Below are 12,053 nucleotides of genomic sequence, written 5' to 3' on the forward strand. Positions count from 1 at the left end.
TAAACCTGGGCTTTATGTACACAGGTAGGCATCTAACCATCCATTCCTTGACGCTCAAACCCGAAGTACATTCCACGCCTCCCACTGTCACAAGACTTCCCGTCATGAACGCAATAGATGTTGGTGGGGTATGTTGGTGGGTGGTGCTGAGCAGTTGAGGGTCGTTTGTAGGATCTGCCTACTATAGCTAGGTACAGGAGGGACAGGAGGGCGAGAGTTTGAAAGACGGTTTTGTTGGGGTTTTGTGGAGAAGGAAAGAAGAGGTTGTGGTATTGCTGACTGTGGGTTGCATAGGTACTGGGTAAGATGTCTGATGTTTAGATAACCTAAGGTCCTACGGGTCCTCTCCTTGGACGGGTCGTAGTGGAATTGTTATGAGCATAGAGCTGTATTAGAAACGAAAAATGTATCAAGATATTCAAAGGTCACGTAAATGATTATCATAGAGCAAATATAGGCACGGAAGAATGAGGTACATTGATAAGGATTTCATTTCGAAAAGGGGGAATAAAAATAGTCAGATATCATCCGCTTTCATCATAATCATCAATACCCAGAATCGTGAAGGACACTGCCGCCAGTATCTACCACTAGACTACCAAAAATCTCGTCAACTTTTCTGTGGCCATACTTGATAGAAAGAAAAACTCGCTCGGGGGGAAATCATCGAAGGGAGATCCGGAAAGATTCAGATAACTAGGTGGAGGTAGCAGCAGTGGTCGATGTGGCCTTGGCGCAACCACTGCAAGCACACTGTCCTGGAGCACAAGCACACTTTCCAGTGTCAGCGGCGCAGTTGCATTGCGTCTTGTCTGTTCCTGGGATCTTCTCGAGACCAGCCTCTTCGGCGGTGGGAGTGGCTCCAGTTGCGGGTTGGTTCTTCTTCTTGATATCAGCGAGGTGACGGGCCTCGTTGTGAACGTCGAGGACGGTCTTGTTACCCGTCTCGTAGAATGTCCTGAGCTTCTGACCGGTTGGCGTCTCGGCGGCCTTGTCGAAGTAGCTTGTGAGGCCTCCCCATGCACCCCAGAACTTGGAGCTCACACCAAGCTTGGTATCAACTGCCTGTGCCTTCTGGGTTGCCTGGGTCTTCTGGTCGAAGTTGTTGAGGGCGTTCAAGAACTTGTTGCTGACGCCGTGCTGCTGGTCGAGCGCAAGAGCCTTCTCGATGGCCTTGTCAGAGATGGTGTAACCGTGTGCGAGATACTCGGCGACGATACGGCCTCGGGGCTTCTCCTCCTGCTCGATATGGTGGTCGCCATCCTTGGCTTCCTCTGCTGAGGCGGACTTCTCGCCAGCAAGCTCGTCGATGGACTTGGAGGAGGTGACGTGCACGGAGTTGGGACCCAACTGGGTATTATCCAGAAGGAGAGCCGTCTTGGCTGCAGCGGCCTTCTCGAAGGTGACGGTGGCAGACTGTGTTTCGCTGTCGGTGGGGGTTACGGAGAGGTTCTGGATCTTGCCACAGAAGCTGAAGAAGGATTTGATCTCATCTTCGCTGGTCTTGGTGGAGATACCCTCGACGTGGACGGTGGTAGACATAGTTGATTTGGTTGAAGATAATTGAATTTGAAGAGTTTTTTACGTCGGTATTGTTGTTGGAACGAGGAAGAAGTTTGGGAGAGGTAGTAGGTATGCTGGAGAAGAGAACTTGCGTGGTGGGGGTTATATAAGGAGATTCGCACGCGGAGGGGCGTAGAATTGCCGACGTCATCGCGTTCGTACTAGTTCGTGGCGGTGCGACGAGATGTGGCGCAGGAAGGACTACGAAGCTTCAGGAATTCTCTGTGAAGTTTGCATGTGAAAATGGAGCTCTACTTGTGGATTGAGCGAGTCTAGAAGGAAAACAATTTCTAGTGTATTGGAGAAGGTAAAGTTGTGTTCAGCTTGATGAAGCTTATCTGCAGTGCCAATTCGTGAGCCGCAACGACCCTGCTGTAGTGCGGTCTTCCACAACCGCGGAGGGGCAGACCAAAGAGATGGAAACCTGCTGAGGCTGTTGGGTCTAGACTTGTCATTTGTCTAGCTACCTCGTAGAATTCACAGTGATTGACTATAGGACCTAAGAAGTTTCTACAAACATTAAAATCAATTAACGATGATTGTAGGTCAAACAATACTGCCATCATGAGAAGCTCAAGAACCCAAGCCTTTTGATTTCATTCATGGATACCCCGTCTTAGTCCCCTCCAATGGAAGGTATCTTAGCCAAATGATTGATTCAAGTCTAGAATGCAAGCCGCCTTGTGTGACGAGAGGATATAACGTCCCAAAATGCATGAGCGCAGTGTAATCGCTGAATGATCACCGTACGACAACCTCTGTTTCGCCAGTTACAGCAATCAAAGTCAATGTAACAGTACCCCAACTCTTTGACGCACTCTCCCGAGACACAATCAAACCTGGTGGCAGATCCACATATCTTTGTGTTGATGTGCTGGATGATTGACACCAGGACTCCTCCTAGCTGAGTTCTGATTGGCCGGAGCTCCACCGACGTCACAGCCGCGGCAGCAAAAAGCATAAGCGTAATCATAAGATCGAAGACCACCCCCAACACCTTGAAGTGCTTCATGAGTGCAGTGTTTCGAGCAACGCGACGGCAAGATGTCCTTCGTGGTTGAGTAAGTCACCATATTCCTCTTTCCCTCAGTCTTAGCTGACCAGCGCCAGCCAAGTCAATCGCATTGACAGCCAGCTCGACCGGCTACAGTTGTCAGAGACAACCACCCCAGGCGACCGCTTCTCAGTGTCGCGGGAGGAAACACACGACCCCGCAAAGGCAGCACGGATCGCACAGCTACAATCGCTGATCAAGAGCCTCTCCGCCGGCTCGTCGTCCAAGTCCTCTCTCGTCCCCACAAGCAAAATCCTCTCCGTCCTTTCGCAAGCAGACATCTCCAGCAGCTGCAGCACGTGCACGCAGCTCTCCGAACACGACGACTCAGGCGCTCTACAGGCAGAGACGTCATATGAACATGAGTTGGAATGGCTCCTTCTCAGCAAGGCTACTACACAGGCGTACGGCGAGGTGCTGAGTACCATCCTCGAGCAAACGATACCGTTGGAGGACGAGATCTGGTATTGGGAGGATATATTGAATACCTATAGGTTCGCCGGTCTATATTCCGTCCAGACATCCCCGATTCGTCTGTGGCGATGGTCTATCGACATATATCACGATGTGCGCTCTAAGGGCGGGGAATTGGCGAACGGCTGGCAACAATTCTACGGGCTCGTCAAGGATGCCGTGCAAGAGCGGTCTCTCGCAAACATCCAACGTCAAGTCGTCTCGCCGTTAGCTCTAGTCAGGAGCGAGGCAAAACGCAAGCGAGATGCTTTGAAGAGGATACGATTGATGAACGCGAATGCTCTCGGATTGCTCTTGGGCGAAGGCTTGAGCAACGAGAGGTAAGCTCAGGATGCGTGCAATTCGCACTGCTCTATAGGCTAACCAAGACCCAGCATTCACGAAGACGGTTTACAAACTCCAGGACGCTACGGAGCTCAGGACAATCGGCAGCGATGGAAGAGCACCATTGCTAAGAACATCGCTCTCATGGATGCTGTCATTCACACGGTGAACGACGCAGACATGTCAATTGACAAGTTCGACGGCTCAGTCGGCGCTTACACGCAGGAAGACGATTTCTATGACTTGCACGACGCCTCCTCCGATCGATCAGTTGCATCTCTCCGCCCGACAGACGTTGCCGAGCGTCTACAGTATACATTGAACCAGGCCTTGAGCAAATACTCGACCACCTTCAGCACCGCAGTCACTACCAATGGCCGCCCCTCGCTGCTCGTACGCTATTGGCTCCCAGCATCCGTCTTCCTCATTTCATCGACCACCATCCTCCGAATTGTCATAAACCGCAAGGAGGAAATACTAAACTGGGTCCGCGAGTTCGGCCAGACGGTCATCGACTTCTGGTCGAACTGGGTCGTCGAGCCCTCAAAGAAAGTCATCGGAACAATCCGCCACGACGAGGGCAGCGAAGTCTCCATCCTCAGCAAGAGAAGCCTGGAAGGCGATCGCGCGAGCTTGGAGCGAATGGTCGTCGACTTCGCGGTCGCGAACCCAGACGGCCCCGCGCTCAACGACACCCAAATCGCCGACATCCGCGCTAAAGTCAGAGAGGGTGACCTCACCCCAGTACTAAAAGCCTACGAGCAAGACATGCAGAAGCCCGTCATGGGCGCCATCCGCGGCAACCTGATCACCGCGCTGCTCATCCAGATCCAGAAGACGAAAGTCGACGTCGAGGTCGCGATGAGCGGCATCGACAGCATTCTCAAGAGCCAGGAACTCCTCTTCGGCTTCATCGGCCTCACGCCTGGCGTCCTCGTCTCCATTGGGACCTACCGGTGGTTGCGCGGGATGTTCACCAACCGTAGCAGCGTCCGCAAGTGGGCACGAGAGGGCCAACTCCTGCTCATCCTGAGGTAAAAACATCCCCGATCCTTGTTTCTTTTTCCTATTACTCGCACGGCGAATTAATTACTAACGACGATCTGCGTGCAGGAATATCCATCGCATCCTTGTCGCCGCCACTCCAACTGACTTCGGGGAACTTTCATACAGAGATCACGGGCTTTTGCTGTGCGAGGTGCACCTCCTCAGACAGGCTGCGAGTGGGATTCTCCCTCGTCGCATCTTCCACGACTTCTTGAGGGAGGTGGATGAATTGGTGGATGTGAGGTCTGGACTCGTGCGCCAGAAGGAGGTGGTGGAGCGGATACGCTGGGCTTATTCAAAATGGTTCACATGATAATAGCATTTATTGTCGTCGTTATTGACGAATTCTCTAAAAGAAACGCTCTCAAAGCGTAGCCTACCTGGTGTCTGTATCAATAGCAATTGGACCAAAAGAAATTAATCCCATCTATTGTGTGAAAAAAAAAAGAATTCCCACAAAGCAGATGTGCGCAACCAAGGTTTACCAAAAAGCAACCAGTTGGTGTGTGGTCGTCCAACTTCGGTCATTCGAGCAGTTGCCCCATTCCAACTCCCCAACACGGCGGCCAAACGCAAAACGCATGTCCCGTGCACGGGATTCATCACTCTCGTATCGTCGCAGAAAACCCCGATGATGCCCAGCGTAGCGGCTTCAGGTGAGCTCCGATGATACAATAGGGAGAATGACGATTAGACTCCACTACTCCCACCGCGCACATCGAACATGCGGCAGTTGCGAAACCGAACAGTCATCATCGTCAAAGAAACTCAACTCGAATTGAATGTCGCTGGTATGGGCTTCGATTTAGCGCGAATTCTAGGCTTCAATGCATTTTGTTTTATTGTTCGATAGTTGCGAATGATCAAAATAAATCGGGATCTCCTGACTTGTTTCTTTGTAGTTGCTTGCGGAGAGGAGCATCGTCGGATACGACATCCCCACGTGGATTGCTGTCGTCGACTCGAATTCTGCTGCCTTGATGATTCGTTAGCGTAGGGAGTGTAGCTTATGACGCTCAATACAGTGGTGATGGCAAATGTGGGACTTGTTCTATGTCTAGTGTGCCGATTACGCAGCGCCAAAGCAGCACAATGACGACTGCCTCCTGAGCCGATCTTGTTGGGACCGACAAACTCCATCAATCGTCTGCGAGGGGACGGGCGAAGCATCGAGAACCAGATGGAGTCGCATCGTCACCCCTTCCCGCCTCACGAAGGGGAAAGGCAAGGCGAAGGTCATGGAAGATGTTGGAAAATAAGACCAAGACCTGTGGAATTGCGAAACAATGAGAGCGGCAGCAAATAAGGGTCCAAACCAAGTCTAGGGAACTGCCTATTCAAGGAGTTTCCCGTTCCCGTGTCACGACTCACCAATACCTTTATCTGCTTGTGCGCCAGTAATTACTCGTGCAATCGTACCGGTACTTTGTAGCGTCGCGCTCCGAGATTGAGGAGATAGGGAGCTCCGGTCGTGTCGCCGCCGCCGCCGCCTCCACTACACGCCATGGTAACGGAAGATTTATTCCAAGGGGTGCGCAAGAATGGGCCAAAGGGGCCTCGTAACTACTAGTAAAGGGAGTTGAATTGTTCCGCTCAATTCCAGACTCAACCTCCGAGATTTGCATACAGTAGCTTTGCCAGTAACTACTGATCATCGTACTACTATATTGCAGCCGTTATTTTTTATTAATTGAGTGCGTTAAATGTGCCTGTAGCATGTGACGGTAGTTGGCGGGAAGAGGGCCGGGGAAGGCTAATGAACTTCCCCCCATGAAACCGAAAGGGAAGGTTCTACAACACTTCCGTGCAAGGTTGCTACCCCAGATACACAAATCTCCCGGTAGTGAATTCATATAGACAACGGGAGTATCTGCACTCTGCACGTATTGAAGGGTTTTCTCGCTGGCGATTATGCGGGGTCAATTAAAGAGACGGGTAACAGCCTGGAAAAATATATTGCATCGACTATGGGGTGCATATCATTCCAATGTTCGAGAAGGTTCAGTGCCAGGGCAGATCGATGCATCTGAGTTAGCTCGGGCAGCGACAATATACGGGTGAAGAAAAGTCTCGAGTGTGCGTGACTTCGCCTGGCAGAATTGTGAAATCAAGTTGGTGATGCTAATAATGTCATGCAACAATGTTGCAGCGTATTTTTGCTGAGACTGATTATTCTGAGAAGAGAGAGAGAGAGCAGGTCTCGATCTTACGCCAGCCGTTGCGGCCGACCATAATTGGAACGAGGGAGGGACGTCTCGTCTCGTCTTCGTACTGGCTGATGGTTACAGTGCTCGCACAGAAATGAACAGAACCGAGTATTGGCGTGCTCGTTCCGCTGACTGTGTTACCGTTAATGCCCTCACATCTCACCAGTGGAAATCTGGCACTACAATTCGCCCGTACCGAAATGGTACGGTCGAAAAAGGTCCCGCTAATCTGATGAATTGCTGTGCTTGTTTCGAAAAGATCGTTGCCCAGGGCTGAGTACCCCAAAGTCGTCTTTTTGGCATCTTCCCCTCAGTTGAGTAGGATTGCTGAGGGAAGAGGCCGTGTGAACAAGGGCGAGGAGAGGGATCAAACAACGCAGTGGAGGCGAGGGTGTGGCGTGCAGCGTGCGGCGAGGGGGAGGAATAGGATTCGAGGATTGGAGGATGGTGGAATGCTTCCCCCTGGATTCCCTGACATTCCCTCGGTGCACGGGCGGACTCCGTGGTGAAACGCAGCAGTTCGAGGGATTGACGAGCAGTACAGTGTAGGTTAGTGTATTGTAGCAGCAGCGGATGGTGAGTGGGTTCTGGGCCGGAAGATAGGGAACCTGGGTATGGTCTTTGGTGGTCTTTGGTGGAGTCAGTGTGAGTGTCGAGGTCCACAGTCGTCTCGTCTTCGGGTTTACGTTATTCACTGCCTAAATTAAGAAATCTAATGGGCAATACGCTACGCCGCATTGGGTAAGTCCAGTCTCGCCCCTGTCCCTCGCTGCCTACCATAAATGCCACCTGTCCTCACCTCCTCCATCTGAATATCATCCCCTCAACTCCTCGCCTCCAGGTTGAATGCAGCAGATACAGCAGCACCAGTGCAGTACAACGATCAACACCATTACTACCACTACAACCATGGAGGCAGAGAACCACTACAGCGCTCTTTTCGCACAGGCCATGAACACCCCGGCCATGATGGCCCACCATCACTTCGCTACCCCACCACCACCTACCATCGACCCTTCATCAACAACCATCAAGATGGAGGACTTCGCAGCACATCTCGCATATACCTCATCTCCCTTCCCTCCCACATCACATCCCGCCACACCAGACCTCTCCTCGACATCATCACAAGCCGACGGCAAGCCCGGAAAGAAGAGGAAGTCATGGGGCCAGGTGCTCCCAGAGCCAAAGACCAACCTGCCCCCACGTAAGCGGGCCAAGACCGAGGATGAGAAGGAGCAACGGAGAATCGAACGAGTGAAGCGTAACCGCCTCGCTGCCCACAACTCCCGCGAGCGTAAGCGACAAGAGGTCGAGCATCTTCAGGACGAGAAGGACAAGCTCGAGGCCGACCTCCAGGCCGCTCGAGCTGCCATGGCCCGCATGGCGGCTCAGCTGAAGGCATTCCAACAACGTCACCCCAATGAAGTCATCGACGAAACCTTCGACACATCATCAACCGCCAACGAGACCAACTTCGAAGCCCTTCTCGGACCCTCGGAAACTGTCAACCCCCGCCAAACCTCATTCCCCAGCCCCGTATCAATGGCATCAATGGACTCTCCACGAGATGAGTCCTGCGCGCCAGATACGCCAGCGTACACAGAGAGCGTGATTACCGATCTCGACCAGACACGATATCCTGCTGCGATATTGTGTGACCTGCAGTGTCGGTCGACCTCGCAAGCACGCTCTCTTCCATTCCAAGCGACGCTGGCCTATCTTACTCTTTTCAACCTCACATGCCGTCCTTTGACGACAAGCCTCTTGACGATCTGTTTAGCTTTGACTCGTTCCCAGAAACTCAACTGGAGCAGTCAGCAACTAGCTTGGTGGACAGCTCAGACTTCTTCACCGGCTCTCTCTTCGACGCCCACACCAGCAACCCTTATGGCCTTTCTGACGCGTTTGATACAAAGCACCACTTCGACTTGCAGACAGCCTCTGGCGCAGCGCTTACCGCTTGCGACGAGGCTCTCGCAGCCACAGAGGTGTAGTATCGACGAGGTCGCTCGGTCACTGGCGGTTGCAGACGGGGCCGAGCAGAGGAGCGTGGAGACGAAAAAGCAAGATTCACTGGGTATTAGACAGGGTCGGCGTCAACAGGAACTTTTCGCATTAAAGCCACACTTGAAGCGATGGCTGGATTCTTTGGAGGTATATACTGGGAATTTACAGGGGAGTTTAGAGGAGTCATAAAGCGGCGGGATTACCACTTTGATGTTTTGATGAACAACTTCTTCAACCTCCGGGTACTGGCCCACTCTAGACGGGTTGGGCGATGGCGGATTTTGGATCAGGCACAAGCCTGCTAGCCTTTGCAATGAAACCATTTCTATAAAACTTTGATCTTCCATACTTGAATGCATCGTGATGACAGTAACTTCCTTGGTGATTTGATACACTCAACAGTCTAGAACCAGGAGTACTAACTGAGAGCCTTGCAGAACTCTACCCTTTAGATTTCTCCCTTGGATGTGCCATTCCACAAATTCCCACCACCTTGAGCGTATGTTCTCCTCACATCACCTCACTTAACCTTCCGCGCCCTCTTGGCCTCTCAACAACTACAGTAGCGAACGTTGAAACCTCACATACCACCACCAAACACCCCCTCCTTCCCTCCCTTGAACCAAGCACATGTTAAATCTTCCAAGGGGAAAAGGACCATAGCCACACTTCGTACATAGCACATACCATCACTACCATCACTAGTAACTCAACTTGGCTGATATCAAAATCATCACATCACCCCATCATTCATACATATGTTCGTTCAATCAAATTATTCATTCATTAAGTTATACAAAAGTGCACTATAGCAGTAGAACCTCCAAATTCCAACAATCATATCTACGCATCTTTCATATAACCTCTCTACCTCTCATCCCCCAACGTCCCATCCTCCCCTCTCTTCTCTCCCCCAGGAACAATACAGTACGCACTCGTTCGTACGAGCAGCCTGATCCCGTTGCGCAAAAAAGATAACAGCACAGCACCGCCGCGTGTTCAATAGGGTTTTTAAGGTTTCCTCACCTTACCTCGTCCTCTTCCTCTGCGTTTAGTTTGCCTTGAGGATGGGATGGGATGGGATGGGATGGGATGCGGGGAATTAGTCTTCGGCTGTTGGAGCAAGAGAGAACGAGGTGAAAGGGTAGAATGACGGGGAGGATTGGAGGAGGAAGGATGGTTGCGGAAATGAAGGGGAGGGAGGAAGAAAGGCTGGATTGACATGTGGAGTGTAGGGAGGAGGGAACGGGGAGGACGATGAAGAGTTTGTGTGGGAGCGAGAGTGGGCCTGAGGTTGAGGGGATTGTTCGGGGTGAGATGGTGATGGTGATGTTGAAAGATGCCAGAGTGTAGAAGAGTCGTGATGTTTGGGATCTAGGAGTTTCAAGGTTGCTGCGAACGACGGCGGGATGGATGATGGATTGTGCGAACTGTGAATGTTGTAGAGGATGAGGATGAGCATCATGATAGAGTATCTCCCTGAAGACGAGGATTGAGGATGAGGATGCAATCGGTACTGTACTCCGTAAGTCAATTACTCCCCTCTACCCTTACGCCTTTCTTCCTCCCGTCGAAGAAAAGAGTACAGACTGCAAGACCTCATGAGTTTCTTCATCCATCCCATCCTCACAGCACAAGCACAAACACAGCAACGATCTTACCCATTTCACCCCATGGTTTCTAAATGATCCAGTGGTGGGATACGTTTCCCTTCGTTGCACGATCGTGAAGGATTTGCGAGGCTTGTCTGTCTGGAGGGAGTGAGCATCGCCCTGCCAGCAGCATCCTTCGATCACGGGGCAAGGGTTGCTGATGAAGGGCCTTCTTTTTTTTATTCGCATCGCATCGCATCGCTGACTCGGCAATCTCCCCGATCACGATCAAGGACATGGATGAATTGACCTCAGATTGGATTCTGAGTTATCCTGGCCCAGGTTGAGGCTGTCAAGCCTCCTCCAGGGTTGGTTGGTTGGTGGGATGTCAATGTCAGCCATCTCATCGAATCGCAACCCGTTCCCCACATCTAGGATCTTCCTCATCAATGCGAGCACCCATCCAAGTGTCCAAAGTCTAGCCTTGAAACCGCCATGATCTGGTTCCAGGATCTGGATTCGAGCGAAGCAGCAATGCAAGGATGATGAGGCTCTGCTGCGAAGCAAGCATACTTGCGCACGCACTCTCACATTCATACCCCACCAGGCTCGAACGAGCAACCGAGCACGAGCACGAGCACGAGCTCGAACTGCGGCGAGGTAGTTAGAGAGATAGAGAATAGCAAGTGATGAGGAATCAGACAATTGCCCATGTTCGGCGCAGTCGTGCGAGCTCACCACCCCCTCCACCCCACTCACTCCCTATCTCCCGTCAGCAACAAAAAGAGAACTGCCGCAACCGTGAGGCGTGTTTCGCGGATTGGTCCCTTTCCGCTCTTGCTCTGCGGCTCTTGCGCGCGTGAACGGGCACCGTTTGGGAATGGCGAGCACGTTCTGAGGGAGGCGAGAGTGATCGTAACGGTCAAATCCACGCATCGCATCGCCCGTTTTGGTCGGTTCGTCCTCACAACAGCATGTGCACGTGCTTGAGATGCCTCCCAAAAAAGGTACATCGCCATCTTACCTAGATACCTACCTTCCTTAGGTAACTGACAGCCCTGAAGGATTCAAACGTGGAGAACGCTTTCGCTACTTGCTTGCTTGCTTTGCTTGTCTTTCCCTGCTGCGCCCGACCCTTGCTAATCTCCCCTCACTCTCTGCTCACTCGCTTTCACTCGCTCACAGCCAAACCCACAAAGATCGACCTTCGATGCGCCGTTTCAGCCACGCACATCTATCTCATCTACCCAGGTAGGCTGAGGTAAGTTTCTACTTTTTCCACTCTTCGCTTTTCCCTGTCGGTACGGTCGGCTCTCTGGTAGATACCTTAGACACAATGATGTGCATGCGAAGGATGAGTAAGGTTGTGCACTTCTGTCTTCTGTCTTCTACCCGCTATACAGAGGGATTCGCTTCTGCGTCTGCTTTACCACCGAACGAGGCGTCCAGGCCTTTGGGTAAGCACCCTCGTGTCTGTGTTTAATTAGATACTTGATCCAGGCCTAAACGGCGGGCGGCGAGAGAAGAACGCGATGGACCGATCGATGTGGCGGGGCACAGGCACAGTGAATCAGCTCTCTACGTTTGGATAGGAATGTTCGTGTGTTTCGTCTGTTTCTGTATGTTTAGTAAGGTCAGGTCAGGTGAGTCAAGCAGAATAGTACAGATTTCCATCTCACACACCTCTCTCTCGCGCGCCGGTAAGGTTAGGACCTGTCGGCCGCGTGGCATTTTCGTTTCGTTTCGTGTTGTTCGAGGAGAATTTGGAAAGATGGAGGAAGG

The 12,053-nt window shown here is 51.8% G+C and overlaps 6 protein-coding genes across 6 annotated transcripts; 2 read left to right on the forward strand and 4 right to left on the reverse strand.

Annotated features, from left to right (window-relative positions):
- Nucleotides 1–426: 426 nt before the first annotated feature.
- On the reverse strand, nucleotides 427–1,632 carry BU24DRAFT_419243 (RNA-binding protein Vip1). The gene has a single exon (XM_033527169.1). It carries the CDS (start codon nucleotides 1,540–1,542, stop codon nucleotides 697–699), a length of 846 nt encoding a protein of 281 aa, XP_033387969.1. The 5' UTR covers nucleotides 1,543–1,632; the 3' UTR covers nucleotides 427–696.
- A 922-nt stretch (nucleotides 1,633–2,554) lies between these two features.
- BU24DRAFT_419244 (NCA2-domain-containing protein) lies at nucleotides 2,555–4,887 on the forward strand. The gene is made up of 4 exons (XM_033527170.1): nucleotides 2,555–2,624; nucleotides 2,674–3,411; nucleotides 3,466–4,449; nucleotides 4,529–4,887. Exons 1-4 carry the CDS (start codon nucleotides 2,608–2,610, stop codon nucleotides 4,773–4,775), a joined length of 1,986 nt encoding a protein of 661 aa, XP_033387970.1. The 5' UTR covers nucleotides 2,555–2,607; the 3' UTR covers nucleotides 4,776–4,887.
- Nucleotides 4,888–5,147: 260 nt separating this feature from the next.
- Nucleotides 5,148–5,736, reverse strand: BU24DRAFT_124056 (uncharacterized protein). Its single transcript, XM_033520925.1, has one exon. It carries the CDS (start codon nucleotides 5,630–5,632, stop codon nucleotides 5,231–5,233), a length of 402 nt encoding a protein of 133 aa, XP_033387971.1. The 5' UTR covers nucleotides 5,633–5,736; the 3' UTR covers nucleotides 5,148–5,230.
- Nucleotides 5,737–7,578: 1,842 nt separating this feature from the next.
- BU24DRAFT_386643 (uncharacterized protein) lies at nucleotides 7,579–8,666 on the forward strand (the record flags this gene model as incomplete). The annotated part of the gene is made up of 2 exons (XM_033524934.1): nucleotides 7,579–8,336; nucleotides 8,378–8,666. The coding sequence occupies 2 exons, from the start codon at nucleotides 7,579–7,581 to the stop codon at nucleotides 8,664–8,666; spliced, it is 1,047 nt and encodes a 348-aa protein (XP_033387972.1).
- Nucleotides 8,667–9,548: 882 nt separating this feature from the next.
- On the reverse strand, nucleotides 9,549–10,751 carry BU24DRAFT_124082 (uncharacterized protein). The gene is made up of 2 exons (XM_033520926.1): nucleotides 10,341–10,751; nucleotides 9,549–10,195 (listed from the first exon to the last, which is right to left on the reverse strand). Exons 1-2 carry the CDS (start codon nucleotides 10,518–10,520, stop codon nucleotides 9,782–9,784), a joined length of 594 nt encoding a protein of 197 aa, XP_033387973.1. The 5' UTR covers nucleotides 10,521–10,751; the 3' UTR covers nucleotides 9,549–9,781.
- Nucleotides 10,752–10,991: 240 nt separating this feature from the next.
- Nucleotides 10,992–11,751, reverse strand: BU24DRAFT_419252 (uncharacterized protein). The gene has a single exon (XM_033527171.1). It carries the CDS (start codon nucleotides 11,288–11,290, stop codon nucleotides 11,027–11,029), a length of 264 nt encoding a protein of 87 aa, XP_033387974.1. The 5' UTR covers nucleotides 11,291–11,751; the 3' UTR covers nucleotides 10,992–11,026.
- Between the last annotated feature and the right edge of the window lie 302 nt (nucleotides 11,752–12,053).

This window comes from Aaosphaeria arxii (genome assembly GCF_010015735.1).
Source record: "Aaosphaeria arxii CBS 175.79 unplaced genomic scaffold BU24scaffold_2, whole genome shotgun sequence".
In the NCBI taxonomy this organism is placed as follows: Eukaryota; Fungi; Ascomycota; class Dothideomycetes; order Pleosporales; genus Aaosphaeria; species Aaosphaeria arxii.

Coding starts and splice junctions, on each gene's coding strand:
- BU24DRAFT_124082 (XM_033520926.1), bottom strand. CDS start 10,520: ATGCGAATAAAAAAAAGAAGGCCCTTCATCAGCAACCCTTGCCCCGTG. Junction 10,196..10,340: donor GAAACCATGGGGTGAAATGG/GTAAGATCGTTG, acceptor TACGGAGTACAG/TACCGATTGCATCCTCATCC.
- BU24DRAFT_419243 (XM_033527169.1), bottom strand. CDS start 1,542: ATGTCTACCACCGTCCACGTCGAGGGTATCTCCACCAAGACCAGCGAA.
- BU24DRAFT_419252 (XM_033527171.1), bottom strand. CDS start 11,290: ATGGCGATGTACCTTTTTTGGGAGGCATCTCAAGCACGTGCACATGCT.
- BU24DRAFT_419244 (XM_033527170.1), top strand. Junction 3,412..3,465: donor GAAGGCTTGAGCAACGAGAG/GTAAGCTCAGGA, acceptor ACCAAGACCCAG/CATTCACGAAGACGGTTTAC. Junction 4,450..4,528: donor CAACTCCTGCTCATCCTGAG/GTAAAAACATCC, acceptor ATCTGCGTGCAG/GAATATCCATCGCATCCTTG.
- BU24DRAFT_124056 (XM_033520925.1), bottom strand. CDS start 5,632: ATGCTTCGCCCGTCCCCTCGCAGACGATTGATGGAGTTTGTCGGTCCC.